The sequence below is a fragment of the Lotus japonicus genome, chromosome 1 (assembly GCF_012489685.1).
Source record: "Lotus japonicus ecotype B-129 chromosome 1, LjGifu_v1.2".
Lineage (NCBI taxonomy): Eukaryota > Viridiplantae > Streptophyta > Magnoliopsida > Fabales > Fabaceae > Lotus > Lotus japonicus.
The window spans coordinates 128,028,942-128,044,991 of NC_080041.1; the positions used below are offsets into that span (position 1 = coordinate 128,028,942).

Below are 16,050 nucleotides of genomic sequence, written 5' to 3' on the forward strand. Positions count from 1 at the left end.
GTGTAGAAAGTGGGTTGAAATGATGTTGTCCAAGAAAGAATCTCCTATGAAATTACATATATAAGGAGCCCATGAAAGCTAATGCATGGCATGATCATATCAAAAACTTCAGTCATCTCTGTCTCTCTTCCACTGTCTGTTAAAAGTTGTGGGGAATGTCATCTGGTTCGAGATCATTCATGCAAGTCTCCAAACATAATAGCTCTTTTGAGTGATTTCGGACCAGGTTTCATTCCCCTCAACTACAACTGTGACCAATTTTCTTTTCTTTTACCATATATATACAACTTTCCTCTCTTTTAGTTACTGAGCAATTAGTTGAACTTTAAAACAAATCCTCTGGCAACTGAAGAACAATAAAGGAATACAACGGCTATGCAGGATTTATTGGTCATTGGATCAGATAGGAGCAGGTGGGTATGAATCTGATTGATGAAGTTAGATTCAAGTTAGGCCTAACTCTACACCAAACACAAGAGGTGATGATTGTTCTACTCTTTAAAATGACTTATTTGGTCATATCTCTAGTCATTGTAAGACTTCTCTCCCTGCATCCTTTGTACAATTTCATTGAACTTTTTCTGTTTCTTTCACTTCTTTCACTCCAAGATCTTCTTGCTTCTAATTCTAATCATCACACATGCTTGTTTGATTGATTTACGTCCTACTTAATACTACTTAGAGGATCCAATTTACTAACACTTTCTTTTACAAATTTTCTAGACTACAAGAGGAGATGAAGGAACATGGAAGGATATAAGATGCTAAAATCAAAATTAGACATTGTTATAGAGAAGTGAAATAGAATACAAAATACTGAACAATATACTTTGATGGTCAATAACAGAATTCTATCAAATTTCAAACAAAACCACTCTCCATGACATGTGGGCAATTTGGATTTTATAAGCCTAATAACTATCCACATTCAACCTCTGCATTTATAAAGGATCATGTGTGGATATCTGTTGTTCCCAGTGCTAACAGGAAATAGCAATCACTTCGAAACAAAAAATGATCTAAACTCTTCTAATGGATTAGATTGAATTTGTTTTCACGTTAACTCAACAAGTATCCAAATGCCTACTAAAAATATATTGTGTCCGAAGTCAAAATCCATCTGTTATTCATTTTTTAAGTTTACTTCATGCTTCTCACTTCTCAGAGTTTCTCAACATATGATTCAGTCTAGAGCATTCTGTAGCCCTAAGTTGCAGTTAAAGGTGGCAAGTTAAAATCTATAGACTAGACTATCAGGTGTCACTTGGCCAGCAATTACACTTTGCAAAAAGAGCTAAAAGAGTTGCATGATTGTTCGGTATGATTTACCAATCATGGAAATAGAACCTGCAGAAAACTTCATGACTTTTTAAATTTATGAAGTCATGTCAAAACTAGGTAAGAATATACCCTGAATCATTTCTTACCTGAAGGTGAAAATCCCTCTTGCTGAAAAGAAATGCCATAAAGTCAGAAGAAATATATATATGCTTGTGAAAATTGGCATTTTGATTTGGAAAATAATCAAATTGATCCTTAAACCGCCTTCTAATTCTAGAACCGAAGTTAGCAGCCATGCGTTGATCAGAACTTAATTGTTGGCCTTACATGCTTGCAATAATTAAATGCCAATTGAATTCAATTGCATTTCAATGTTGGATATATATAAATAAAGGAATAAATGTAATTCTTATTCAATACATTGTATAATTTTTAAAATATTATTGAATTACTACCCGTTCAACTATGATTCACCAACAATTGAACTATTAAACTTTAAACCAGTGTCCCGATCGGTTCGACCACAATTCACCGACAATTGAACTATTAAACCTTAAACCAGTGTCACGACTGGTTCAGTGAACGGTCCATTATAATATTTTTTTTTTACATCATTCTAAATTGTTGATTCTCATTACATGATAGACTTGGTAAAAAGATATGTACTGAAGACATAATAATTATCATATTTAATCAGCTGAGGGAACAAAATTGTTGATAAATTTGACTTTTAGATGATGAAATATTCTAGCTGTTGTATTGGTCTAACAGGGGAGTAAGTTGTTTTATTTTAGTACATATATACGTATGACCTTAGGCCAATAGTATATATACCATGCAAAGCAGTAAATCCACATGTCAGCACTACAACCTACTCCAAACAAACATAACTACTAACGACCAACAACAAACGCCAGAGGAACGAAGAACTTCTTTCATCGAACAACTATTCAATCAAATCTTCAAAAAAAAACAAAGCCAAAATTGATACACAAAATCATTGTTTACATCTTCTGTAGTCCCTAGTCTTTGATTAATGGGAGATCTGCAGAAAGGTAATACTCAGAAACATAATTCTCTGTTTGTTCTGTGAATTCCTCAAGCACTTTTAATAATGCTATGATGATTTTTAATCGTGACACAGCTGAATCTTGTTCAGATTATGATGGCAAGCCCAGCTTTACTCAGATCATCCTAGCCATATTTGTTGGGTTGATATTTGCTATAGCCTTGCATTATCGCCTGAAGCAGATAAGAGATCAAAAGATCATCCCACGTGTAAGATTATCACGCCAAGGCCACCACACCCCAAAGCTTGAAAGGTTCTCCCATTACGTAGGTAATGGCATATTCTATTCAATTACACACACAGATCACAACCTGACAATGTATAGTGCATGTTTTGAAATCATTCTACAATAGATTTTGAAAGTAACATCATTTTGAAGAGAAACTTTTGTGAGTAGTTTCTAAGTATCAAAATTGATTATAAGGAAAAAGAAGCAGATCCAACATGATAATACTCTTCCTATAGTAGTATGAATTGAGTATGTTTGAATCTATCAGCATGTTTGAATTCACGTTCAGATGATCTTCCAAAATTAGTTATGCTACAACAATAGTTACTAGGAGTAGTTTCTCTGAGCAACGTGAAAGTCTACCATGTATCTAAACATGCACCATATGAAATGTTCTCTGATATGCTGCAGCTAGGCAAATGGGGTTCAACGATAGGAGGATGTGTCCTCATCTATGTAGATTGGCTTCTGAATACATAAGGAAATGCGAGGGATGTGAAGATGATATATACGCCTTCTTCGAGAGGGAGCCAGATGCGGATTCACTCTATGTGAAGCTGGTGGAGGAGTTTGAGAGATGCATTCTGAGTTACTTTGGATTCCATTGGAACCATGGTGATATAATGATAAGTCAGGTATTTCAATCTTTAGCCATTTGCATTACAGACCATTTACATTACAGATACATTAGGGCAGCATAAATAATCTAAAATGGCATATATGTATATATATAATAATAATTAATAGCTGTAATAATACTAGGTACTACTAAATTTTTTATGGCTTTGCAGGTGTTGAGCTCGGAACTTGAGCCAAAAAAGAAGCTCAAGCACATAGTTATGGCGGCAACCAGGTGTGTATTACTCTGATAACACTAATTAAGTGCATGTTTGGAAACAAGATGGGATCACGTTACGGATGGCATGTTTGGATCAGTTACTTTTTTCTTAAAATCAATTCTGAAACTCAAAAACTATTCATAAAAGCTTCTCTCTAAAATTAATTTTGGCTCTAGAATTAAATTGTATAAGAATTTCTAAACTCGCACAGAGCAGAAATAGGCTATGCAAATCTATAATGAGGATCAAAGAAGTAACCAGTTAACCTGTCATTTTCCTGTGACATTACTTATGTCTAGAATTCATACACTGGCTTGGTTACTTCAGAATTCAGCATTTTAGTGCCTAACTGAATCCACAAATCAGGTTAATAATACATTTCAGGGTCAAGGGAATAAATTATTTACCTTCTTAAAGAAAATGTCCAAAGTAGCTCCTTAGATGCATTTGTGCAAGTAACGTGGTGAAATTCTGTACAAAATAAAGTCAATGAAACATAACAATGAAACCACATGCACTGATAAGGCTTTCTTCCCTCTCCCCTCAATACCTGCAATTATATTCAAAAGGGTTAGTTCATTCATTGTATCTTTCTTCCCAAGATAAAGAGCATTTTTTGCACAGGGAACAAAGGTTCGAGAGAGTTGCCAAGAACCTGAAGGTGGCCAGTGTTTTTAACACATTAGTGGAAGAGATGAAAGCAATGGGGGTTGCAGTCAATGATGACTCTCAGTGTACAGAGGTGATGGCTCCTGTAGCTCACAGCGATAGAAGCCCAGTGCTCCTCCTCATGGGCGGAGGTATGGGGGCTGGAAAGAGCACCGTCCTCAAGGATATTCTCAATGAGTAAGCAACAGAATTACTGAACAAAACATCTTCTGTCACCATTTTTCTGCATAGTCCTGTATAAGACCGACACAAATAATGGAATGCTTGTGAATTAATCCATATGTACTAAGTAAAATGGTTCAATCAAATTCACAACACACAAATAGTGTACAAAAATCAAAATCCTTTTCTTAAATACAATTTTTATCATTAATCTACTCATGATTTGTTAAGGAGATCAGACGACAAGAAGTGTTTCTTATAGGTCTTCTTTATTCCTTCCGTATACAGTACATTACCTGTATATTTGAATGGAAATTTTTAATGCTACAATAGAACATACAGCCCCTACTTTAAATTAAACATGTCCCATTTTATTAAAAAAAAAATTAATAATAATAAACATAACTATGCAATTGTGAAAGGTGCTTTACTCAATCTTCAGTACTATAGGAACACTGAACAATTAGTACTACATGAACACTGAAAAAATTCGATATGAAGAATGATATCTATGTCAAATTCAAATTCCATTTTCATTCAACATTGATGCATAATCCAAATAAGTGCTTATGCCTATCTGAGTGTACAATTTTGGTATTGAAGAAAATTCACTGTTTCTTCAGTGCACATGCTTAAATACTGAAGAAAATTTATAGATTAATAGATTAACCAGGTCTACCATTATAACATGGCATATAAGTGTAGAGAGACAAATGATATCTTCTTTAGTTTTTCAAAAAGGAAGTTCATAAACGTTCTGTTTTCTTGTTTCAACCATCATTTATGCTTTCTACCTATGAAGTTTTGATTTACGAGACTCGTGAAATCGTCAAAATAAATAGTAAGAACCTAATGCTGTTCCTTTATGAATGAAATTTAAACAGACCTTTCTGGGCAGGAGCAGCAGGTAATGCCGTAGTCATCGAGGCAGATGCCTTCAAAGAATCAGATGTCATATATAAGGCCCTTTGTTCAAGAGGCCATCACGACATGATTCGAACAGCAGAACTGGTGAGGCGGTCAAGACTCTTTTCTACTCTTGCCTTGCATTCTGTGTTGTCTGTGTTTGAAAATAAGTAATGGTTAGAATAGCAATAGCATTCAATTTTGCTTCTTTTTTTGTGGGCAAAGGATGTTGAATGTTTTGAACGGTTAAATGATACATAGATAAATCAGGCAGCCTACCCTAAGCCTGTTCATGCTTAACGTTCTTGCATGTAGCATATTTGGATCAACTTAATATTCCACAGAATCAATTCTTAAAATCAAAAGATTCTCCTCGTAGTTGACTATGGCTTTAGAATCAATGATAGAAGGATTTCCAAACATGCTAAAAGTCATTTTGTTCCAAACAGGTACATCAATCATCCACAGATGCAGCCTCATCCCTCCTGGTAACAGCACTTAATGAGGGACGGGATGTAATTATGGACGGCACACTCTCCTGGGTACCATTTGTTGTGCAGACAATAACAATGGCTAGAAATGTCCACCGCCGCCGCTACCGCATGGGAGTTGGTTACAGGGTAAATGATGATGGAAGTGTGACTGAAAGCTATTGGGAACGAGTTGAAGATGAAGAACCTGAACAGGTTGGAGGCAAAAAGAGAAAACCATATAGGATAGAGCTGGTTGGAGTAGTGTGTGATGCTTACCTTGCAGTAGTTAGAGGCATAAGGTCATCTTGAATTTTTTCCATTTGACAATCTTACATACTCACCAATCACATGTGTTCCAATGAAAATGGACTCCACTTATTAATGACTAAATTGAATGTGAACAGGAGAGCTATTATGTCAAGAAGAGGAGTGAGAGTAAAGTCACAATTGAAATCCCACAAGAGATTTGCTCAGGCTTTTATGACTTACTGTAACCTTGTAGACAATGCCCGACTATACTGCACAAATGCGTTAGAAGGCCCAGCCAAGGTACAGATTTCCCTCTTTCTACCTTATTCTTTTTCAAATGGCAAAAACGTGACACTATACATATTTTCTACAGATATAAAATAAAAATTTGTACGTGATATTGAGATAGTTCTGCAGAATTATGCAGAATAAACAAGATACAGTATAATAGTGTTTTATTCAAAATCTGAAATAGCATATGAATTCCAAACTATAGAACTAAATTTGGCCAAAGAGAAGGATAAAGACAGAGAACTAGAGAAGGGATCACAAAACTTCCACGCCCTCTATACATCACTCTTTTAAGTCATTTGCCTTCAACTTCCATGTTTTCTTCCCCACACGAGAACTATGCTTAACTGCCGCTGCCTTATTATTCGGATTGATTGCCACGGCCCATGCGTCATTGCTCTTGGTGTAATTCTGTTATCTTTGTTGCGTCCATATCAATGCCCCCACGATGAAAATTGACCTTATCCCCAAGGTCAACGGAAGGAAACTGATTTTGCAGATAATACATTGTCCCAAATACTTCCACAAGAGGCAAGTCAGACCACTTAACTCTAACGAGAATCTATAACTTGATCAGGCAGATGTTGAGGACCATCCTCCGATGTAAGGAAAGGAGAGGGAAGCTACTGCCGGTTGGACATACCTACACATTTCCTAAGTAAAGAAATATGGAAAACAGGATGTATGCGCACGCAGAGGGATGCAAAAGCAACTTGTAAGCCACAGAACCAATGCGTTCCTCTACTGGAAAAGGGACAAAGTAACGCATGCCCAACTGCATATTAGAATACGAGCACAAGGTAAATTGCCTATACAGTTTTAGCTTACCAAACACCTCCAATCTGAAACTGGGGATCCAATCTTTTCCTATTAGTCATTTGTTTCATGCGGTTGTGAGCTCTGGCTAGGTTGGTCTAAAGAGTGAACAGAACCTGATCACGCTGAGCGCTGAGGTAACAGTTGGTCCACATCTGCTGAAACAGCATCAGAAGAAATCAAAGCAATGGTGGACCAGCTTGGCCATAAACTATCTGAAAAGGAGTCATGCCCGCAAAGGAGTGATAAGCAGTATTATACTACCTGCAGAGGAGTGATATGCAGTATTATACCAAAATTCAGCCCATGGTAAGAAACTTAGCCAATTACGGGGTGGTCATAAACAAAACAGTAAAGAAACATCTCAATGCAATTATTAAGAACTTCAGATTGACCATCTGTTTGCTGGTAGGCAGTACTCACTACTCATAGCTAAAGTTGTCCCTTGCAACTTGAGTATTGCTACCAAAATTGATTGGTAGATGCTGCCCTGTCCAAGACAACTAACTTTGGCATGTCATGGGCATGCAGTTTCACCACATGCTGAACAAACTCTTCAGCAACTACAGTGCTATTAAAATCGGTCTTAAGGGGAACCAAATGAGCATACTTAGATAAATGATTGATAACCACCATAACTTCAGTATGACCTAGCACCGAAGGGAGGCCATCAGGCCAATGATGAATACTGCTTACTCATGCTGAACCTACTACCACATAATAATAATCTTGTTCCAAAATTGAAATATAATATATAAAATTATGATATAAACTTAAAAAGGTTTGGCTCCTGTAAAATGAAGAGTACAATATAAAGAGTAGCATGCAAAATTATGATTATTGATAGGAAAGTAAAAGCTTGAGATCATAATCAAGTATATGCACATGTACTATCCTAGGTTCACAATCCCGGCGAGATCCTCCGAGATCCCAGTTTTCCCATTCCATCTCGGCCAATTACTGGGACGACCACCATCGTCCCATCCCACTTTGATGTCCCGGCTAGCTCGGCCCATTTCCCAGCATTTCCCGCGCTGTCCCGGCAGGATAAGGGTCCAACATTTTCAAAAATGAACTCCAATTTTAAACGTCGGGGGAGTTTTTTAGGGGCATTTCCAGGTTTTCACGACCAAAAAAACCCTAGATGGGAGGAAGAGTTGGAACTTTCACTTCCCATGCTCTCTTCACCCTTGTTCTCTCAATACCTATGACTTCTATTGCTAGTTTGCTACTACCAAAGTATGAATATGTTATGAATTTCAAGTAAAATTTCTCATTAATTTAGTGTATATATATGGTATAAATTATACCAAATATAGATAAAAATTCAATATCTCTGACCATCCCGCTATCCGGTACACCATTTTTGGGGTCAGCCGCTACATGCCGAGATCTGGGATTGACAACATAGATACTATCTATGAAGTTGTCAAAATCTTGTTAACTTTTCAATAAACAATACTTTACTCTCTAAATTGCACCCATCACTTAAGAGAAGTCATATCTTACCAAAAAAAAATCCTAAATAACAATTAAATATTTCAAAAACTTGGATCATGTTACCTAAATCAAGTTAAAACCATAATGAATTATAAAACTAAGTAACTTAGTCATGCTACCAAAAAACTAATTAAATCTGCATGATATATAAAACTAGGATCCCACCATTACCTTTCAGCAATTTACCATAATGAAAGGAACTCGATGCAACATAATGTAAAAAATAAGATATTTATATTACTAATGTCAATGCAGTAATCATTTCATTAATGTTGTCTTTATCATGGCTAGTATTTTGTTGTATATTCAACATCTACTACTGACATTATGATTGTTGTGAAGTTGATAGGATGGAAAGAGAGAGACAGGACACTGCTCGTTGATCCAGATGAAATTGCCTGTTTGAAGAGGGTTGCAAAGTTGAATGACGACGCCAATTCCATTTATGAACTTTACAAGCACCCAAATCCAGCTTATGAAGTTGGATCAGTATGGAAAGACATTGTATTATCTCCTTCAAGGTTAAATATCCAACAGGAGCTCAAGTTTTCAATCCAAAAAATTGAGAGCTCGAAATGAGAAATCTACGGAGCACAGATAAAAAATTCACCTTTAGCTTTAAGTGGATGATGAGATGAAAACCATTTGAGTAGGCAAGCAAAGCATGTTGAATTTTTTATAGAGATGACTTAATGTATGTTTTATCAATGTGATATTGTGATTAGCTTACATGTATCAACAAATAGCATGTACTCAGAAAGAATCTTACAGGACATTTCATTTAATCTTAAGGTAAATATGGATATAGACAATACCGAATTTGCTGTCAATATCCGAACATAGCATAACAGTTATACTGATCAATCAAACAAGCTTCTTGGAGAATTTCTTTTCTTTTATGATCATGGAGGAAGATTCTTCCTCCAGAAATCATTCACCAAACTCCTACTTAACCAAAGTGACGCTCACCAATAGTAGATATGCCCCATACAAAAATTATAGGGCATAGTTTTTTCCTTCCTAATTCCCAAAGAAAAAGTGATAAAATTTGATTTAACTATTTAAGAGTTGAACTGAATAGAGGTCAAATCCTCACCAAGAGTGACCAGGAAGACAAAAAGTATGGCCCAAATGGTAAATGATTAAAGCTATAGAGTTTCTCAACAAAGATACGAGAATAGTTTATCCTTGGAAATTTGTGTACATAGGTTAAAGTATTCATAAATTAAAAGCACGAACCAGATAAGAGCAAGCAGAGGGTAACTTAGCATTACAAAGCTTGTCCAATTGATGGGATGCATATCTCCGATGGAACTTTGGTGCGATAACCAGGCTGCCATGAATATCTCATCAAATCATGTCTTTCATGAAAGACTAAACATATAGAGATGGACTGTCATTTCATCCATGAGAAGCTTCAACTGAACCTCATATCCACTTCTTATGTTAGAACAGGTGATCATCTTGCAGATGTGTTTACAAAGGCTTTGAATGGGGTGCGCAATGATTTTATTTGTAACAAGTTGTGCATGATTAATAACTATGCTCCATCTTGAGGGTGAGTGTTAGGAGTTCGGGTTATGTTAAGTGTTGTTAGGAGTAAGGGGCCTAAGGGTTATGTCAAGTGTTGTTAGGAGTTAGGGTTATGTTAAGAGTTAACGTTAGACGTAGAATCTATGGTCAAGCCCATATGTAATTTAAGTGTACTAAATGATGTACTCCACTCTTAGTATTATATATATGAGGGCATTCTTAACCTAGTATTATGTATATGAGGGAAACTGCACCAAACAGATAAATCCAATTACAGTATTTTTCTCTCTATCTCATCTCTCTCTTTATCTTTTCTCTGTTTATAAAGCCCAAAGGTTATTAAGCGAGAGTATAATGTTAGAAATATAGTATAAAACAATTCATATACCTTAACCAATTAGCATAAACTTTTTGGATGGTTAATGACAATGATATATAAGTTTAATGTTTGAATTCAGCACCTAATTTCAATAAATAAGTTCTTCTAAATCTCATTCCCTAAATTAATACCTATTCCTCATTATTCCTTTTACAATTGCTGCCACCATACCCTCCATGTACCAATCATAGTCCTCAAACTAAAGCACCTTCTTTTAAGTTTGTCTCTGCAATCTGTATATCACATGTGAATCCTAACATTGCCTTAACTATAACTACCTAACTCAAGCTTTTTATAAGAAGAAACAAATTTCTTCCAAGGATAATTAGGACTGGTACCTATTTTCTCAGTTTCTAATAAAATGTGACAGAAAAAGATTTCCAATTATTCGTCTCCTGAACATTTATGTCTTGTCTATCAATTAGAAACCTCCATTTTTACTGAGCAACATTTTAGCCAAATAGTAAAAAGCCTTCAAAACCTACATTTCTAATGACAGTTTCAACCATGGTAGTCACGCCCTATGCAGTACTAACTAAAACCTTCTTTATCGAAAATATTGTTGCATGATTCACCAAATTTACATGCATGTTCACGGTCAGACTGTTCAGTAGGTCACCACACTAATTAATAATAAAGTTTTTCCTTGGTTCATTAATTTATTTCATATGGAGCTAAAGCCATTTAGCTACCACTTATTGATCTCTTCAGCTTAATCTTTCACTTCACAGGAATTCAAATTCATTCATTGACAGCTAACATGGACAACTACAATTACTCGCTCATCTCATTTCCTTAAACTCTAATACAATCACCATCAGAGGGCATATTCCCTATAGCTTAATGTAACATTTATACCAAATAGATCTATGTTTAATAGTATTTCCATACCGAGAAGATGCTGCATGCACCAAAAAGACATGAAGAGGCATAATTCAACACGAGATCTGCAATAGTAAGGAGTAATGAATTAGCATCAAATAGAATAAAAATAAGATCAATCATAAATCCAAAAGAATTTCCATCCACCAAAAATAAAACAGCACCAAAATCTTCACATCAAAACCGAGATCCTAACTATGATTGGATGGGAGGGGAAACACATAAATCCTTCGATCAGAAAACAAATCATAAGATTCTATCTAAATTTGACACTTGAATATATTTGCGCGTGCATGCATACATATAAAATAACATACATTAGAAAAGGTATCCTCTAAATCACACATTTAATTGAACTCAAATTGTTAATGTACAAGGTCTTGTGAAACTCACAAGTCGCAACTTAACCTAATGTAACAATTCAACAACTCATAGTATACAGACATAAGTTCTTTATAACCCATTGAATAAGAATATTAGAAGAAAACATCTTAATTACTAGAAATCTACAATGGAGCATAAGTGGTGAGAAAAACAAAGGAACAGAGACGTCAAAGTAGAGAAAAACAGGAACAGAAAAACAGAGACTCAAGAACTTGAAGCCTAAGGAATATTATAAGAGAAACCTCCCAAACTTCAAGTCTTGTACAAAGAATCAGAGAACCATTCAAGGAACTTGAAGTCTCAACAGAGAACCACAAAGAACAGGGGCCTGAATCGCTGTTCTGAAGGATGATATGCAGAGACACAGAGGATTCAGATTTAGAGAGTACAGTGATAGAGGATGATGAGCTCAGTTTAGGAAAAAACCATTCATGTTGGTTGTAGTTCATGGGCTATAGCCGTTGGTCAACCAACTCAACCCATCAGTGTCAGAGCCTCAGAGATGCCCAACTTGTGGAATATCGCCAATTGAAGCATTACTACAAGTTTCCCCAGCAAGGCTACAAGAACATGATCTTATGTGTACATGGTCAGAAGGCAACACCAAAATCAGGTGTTGGGAATTACGATGGATTCCCTCGAAGAGGATTTTACTAATGATGTTCAAAAGATTCGAACTTAAATCTCAGCATCCCTACTTAGAGAGCTATATTATAAAAGGGTAAGTGATTAAGGGATAGTTGGTCTTCATCTTCCCCATAGCAACTTCTCAAATGTACAAAGGAAGTGCATGCATAATATGCAGGGTTTTAAAGACTATAATTGTGGCAGCAATGTAAAAGGAGAAACCCCACAATAGGATCATCCAATTCCAAGATGAAACGTGCAACTCGGATAACCTGTCTTCATATTACCCTAAGCCTAAACTTTTGAAACAACTTAAACGAGAACTGTTGCAATCAACTATATCAATACTCAGCTGCATATGCTATTTGGAGAAAGCACATGAATGTTTTTAAATATCTAACAGCACTCCAAGAAATCAAAGCATTAAACGAGGGCGGTCAGAGCTATAATGTCTGATTTCTGAAATTGCCAACCTTCAAAATCATGTAAACAAAGGAAGCTAAAAACATGTGTTCAGTCATCTCACTATCCCTCATTTTTGCCCAAACATTTCAAGTAGCTTCACTACACTCGAAGAGATAAAGGAGTTGCTCATCTAGTAAAACTGCACCCCATGGTACAACAGCAATATCAAACATCAAACACATTCAGATTCAACTCAATTTCATTATGCGAGAACAACAATCAATTTCCCTGCTGCTTTCTTTTTAAGGGTTAAGGAATGTTCAGGCAGAGCAAGCTAAAGCTCTTATTCACTTTTGCAAAACAAAAACACCAAACAGACATGTCTACAATGCACAACTATGATGTAATTTCCTTAGGAATATTGTCTTTGATACATCTACACATTTATCCAACATATTCACAGTTTCAGATCAACAATATACTTCTGATACATCCACAATGATATCACTCGCTTACCAAATTGTCATCCAATTTCCACAGCATTAAAGAAATCTCTCCACTCAAACTGCAAGAACAATCAGCACTTGAGAGATCAATTCTGAAAGAACATACAAACTTCAATTACTCCATCAATAAAATTTACAAAAAAGATTACAATATCATTCAAACCCCAATATGTAGGGAAAATTCTTGAAAATGTATAAAGAAGTAAACCTACTAGAATCAAAAAGAGTTTTAGATGCACTACCTTATGCATGTCCAACATCAACATCAAACATCTGAACTTCAAAACAAAGAGATCAAAACCACATTGCTCAGAGTTCAATCATAAGAACATAACAACAATATGGAAAGCCAACGAAAACAACTACAGATTCATATCCAACACTGCAATTTGGAAAGCCTCCAACTCTAAATTTCATTTATGATTACTCAATAAGGTGAAAATTACATGCTAGAACCTGTAATCTCAAACTGAAAAAAGAAAAAAAGGTTTTGAATCTTAAACATGTTGATTTTCATCAACACCTGTGATGCAACTACACCCCGAAGGGTCAACTTTACAAGACTAAACCTACAAACACTAGGCTCCAAACATTCACTTCCTCCCACCCCTTTTGGGGGCAGTCCTCTTCGCCGGCGACTTCACAGTCTTAGCCTTCGCACTCTTCGCCGGAGCCTTCTTCACAGGGGTAGCAGCTTTCTTCGGTGCAGGCTTAGGAGGAGGAGGAACCTTCTTCCCAGGGGTTGTTCTCGTCGAGGTCCTCGACGCCTTGGCAGGCCTCGCCGCAGGCTTCGCCTTAGCAGCAGGCTTAGCCTTCGGAACAGGAGGATTCACATTCATACGAGGCGCCGTCTTAGACTTCGCCTTCGCCTTGGGCTTAGCCGGAGAAGCCTTCGCCTTAGCAGGAGCGGCAACCGCCTTGGCCTTTGCCGCCGGCTTAGCCTTAGCAGCAGGCTTCGCCTTAGGCTTGGCCGCCGCGGCAGGCTTCGCCTTGGCGGTGGTCTTGGTCGCCGCCGCCTTCGACTTGGGAGCAGGCTTAGCCTTAGCCTTGGTCGCCGCCGCGGCGGGCTTGGCCTTAGCCTTGGGCTTGGGTTTGGACTTGGCAGCTGCAGGCTGCGGCTTCTTCTTGGCCGCCGCCGGTTTGGAAGCAGCAGCAGCGGCGGAGGACTTCGCCGACGGAAGCTTGAAGGAGTTTTTCACCTTCACAAGCTTCCCAGCAGCAACAAGCTTCTTCAAATGGAAGAGCAAAAGCTTCTTGAAGTTCGATGGAAGCTGCTTGTGCTTCTCCTCCAGAAACTTCGCAATCGCGTACTGGCTCGAACCGCTCTTCTCCTTCAGCGTCACAATCGCATCCTTCACCATCTGCAACAACAAAACCCTAATCGTAAATTCCAAATTCCAAATTCCAAATTTCAAAATCGATTTCAGAATTCAGAAATGCAGAATCTCAATTCAACAATGAGAAATCGCGATACAGAAACTCAATCGTTACCTCTTCATAGGAAGGATGTGAGGCCTTCTTAGCAGCAGAGCGTTTCCTGGGTTTGGCTTCCTTGGTAGGGTTGGGATCGGGCTGAGCAGGCTCATCCTCAGCTACCGGAGGTAGGTCAGCGGCTGCCGGCTCCTCCACGACAGGCTCCTCCACGATGATCGGAGCGATGGGTTCTTCCGTCGACGCCATGGCTTCGGGAATTGCTGCGAATTCGATAGAGAGATCTACGAATTAGAAAGAAGAGTTGCTGCGAATTTTTTGGGTGTGAGAGATGAAGCGAAATTTCATGGTTTAAATAATAGAGTGTGTGTAAGACTACATCCAAATACTCGATTCTGATTGGTCCATTCACCCTACACATGGATTGCTCTTTTGCTCAAGTTTGAATCTCAGCCCTTGGATTAAACGCTATCGACGGTTGGTGGTTGTTGTTTGAGAGGCTAAGATTGAAACATTTTGTGATTTTGAGAGGGTGTTTGTAACCCCACTAGGTGTGCTTTTCAGCTTGATTCATTCAACTATATCTCTTGATTTACTTGGTGGTTTTCAATGAGGTTTTTTTCTTCTTGTAGGTTATTATGTAAGCTTTCTAATGAGTGTTTAAGCGTTTTGATTGGTTTAGTGGTTTTGGAGGATTTTTGATTTGAAGCCACGATGGTTGTGATTAGGGTTTTTAGTGATGTTTGCAAGGTTTTTTGCTAAATTCAGGGGAATGCTTTGGAGTTTTATGAAATTAATTCATCATTTGATAAACTAGGTTAACTGAGGTTTCCATTGCATCAAAAAAATTGAAATTCTGATTAGATTTGAATATGGAACCATTGGTTAGAAAGTCATCAAGGTTGAACAAATTATACTAAAGAATATTGGTTGTCATGTATAGTGTTTGGAACAATGTGGTTTTCTGATACTACATTTAATTGTCACTCTTTTGCAAATACATAATGTTTTAACAATTCAATTGTGATTTAAGGACAAGATATATTGACTCCTGAATCTCTATAATTGCAAAAAAACTTTTCCATGTTCTGGAAGGTTTCAAGTGCTAGTACTAACTTGTTGGGCAAAACTCTGTATGTAGTTTGCTAAGCTCCATTTCTCCCTTACATCATTTCCATTCATTTACTTGTAGTCATGCTTGAATTATACAATTTGCAACATGAATTTTGCCTGTGCAGTTGATCTTCATAAATCACATCTTATTGTGCAAAGTTAAGATCATGTGCTACCCAGATAAGAATGTTCACAAGTTATTATATTTCTAGATTCATGGTATAGAATGATTTGATGGAATTTGTGATTACACTTTTCATTTGTCCATAAACATGTTTTGCAACTGCAGATTTTACTGCCCTGTAC

At 37.0% G+C, this 16,050-nt stretch overlaps 2 protein-coding genes and 1 long non-coding RNA gene across 5 annotated transcripts; 1 reads left to right on the plus strand and 2 right to left on the minus strand.

Annotated features, from left to right (window-relative positions):
- Positions 1-1,724: 1,724 nt before the first annotated feature.
- LOC130730558 (calmodulin calcium-dependent NAD kinase-like) lies at positions 1,725-9,601 on the plus strand. Of its 3 annotated transcripts, none has more exons than XM_057582599.1 (9): positions 1,725-2,336; positions 2,426-2,620; positions 2,991-3,214; positions 3,371-3,432; positions 4,043-4,264; positions 5,134-5,260; positions 5,605-5,927; positions 6,033-6,177; positions 8,827-9,601. In XM_057582599.1, the coding sequence occupies exons 1-9, from the start codon at positions 2,318-2,320 to the stop codon at positions 9,061-9,063; spliced, it is 1,554 nt and encodes a 517-aa protein (XP_057438582.1). In that variant the 5' UTR covers positions 1,725-2,317; the 3' UTR covers positions 9,064-9,601. The 3 variants fall into 3 exon arrangements, with proteins under 3 accessions (XP_057438582.1, XP_057438583.1, XP_057438581.1); XM_057582600.1 differs by having other exon boundaries at positions 2,441-2,620; XM_057582598.1 differs by lacking the exon at positions 1,725-2,336 and having other exon boundaries at positions 2,349-2,620.
- LOC130730559 (uncharacterized) lies at positions 2,399-5,262 on the minus strand. Its single transcript, XR_009016373.1, has 4 exons — positions 5,136-5,262; positions 4,074-4,320; positions 3,826-3,968; positions 2,399-2,523 (listed from the first exon to the last, which is right to left on the minus strand). It is a non-coding gene; the product is annotated as an uncharacterized LOC130730559 (long non-coding RNA).
- Positions 9,602-13,588: 3,987 nt separating the features above from the next.
- LOC130730560 (histone H1-like) lies at positions 13,589-14,982 on the minus strand. The gene is made up of 2 exons (XM_057582602.1): positions 14,692-14,982; positions 13,589-14,561 (listed from the first exon to the last, which is right to left on the minus strand). Exons 1-2 carry the CDS (start codon positions 14,878-14,880, stop codon positions 13,794-13,796), a joined length of 957 nt encoding a protein of 318 aa, XP_057438585.1. The 5' UTR covers positions 14,881-14,982; the 3' UTR covers positions 13,589-13,793.
- Positions 14,983-16,050: the final 1,068 nt, after the last annotated feature.

What these genes read in the sequence shown, in the direction of transcription:
- LOC130730560 (XM_057582602.1), bottom strand. Translation starts at nt 14,880, where the DNA reads ATGGCGTCGACGGAAGAACCCATCGCTCCGATCATCGTGGAGGAGCCT. An exon ending in CACATCCTTCCTATGAAGAG is followed by an intron (nt 14,562 to 14,691) that starts GTAACGATTGAG and finishes TTGTTGTTGCAG; the next exon opens with ATGGTGAAGGATGCGATTGT.
- LOC130730558 (XM_057582598.1), top strand. Translation starts at nt 2,401, where the DNA reads ATGATGATTTTTAATCGTGACACAGCTGAATCTTGTTCAGATTATGAT. An exon ending in GTGATATAATGATAAGTCAG is followed by an intron (nt 3,215 to 3,370) that starts GTATTTCAATCT and finishes ATGGCTTTGCAG; the next exon opens with GTGTTGAGCTCGGAACTTGA. An exon ending in CTCAAGGATATTCTCAATGA is followed by an intron (nt 4,265 to 5,133) that starts GTAAGCAACAGA and finishes AAATTTAAACAG; the next exon opens with ACCTTTCTGGGCAGGAGCAG.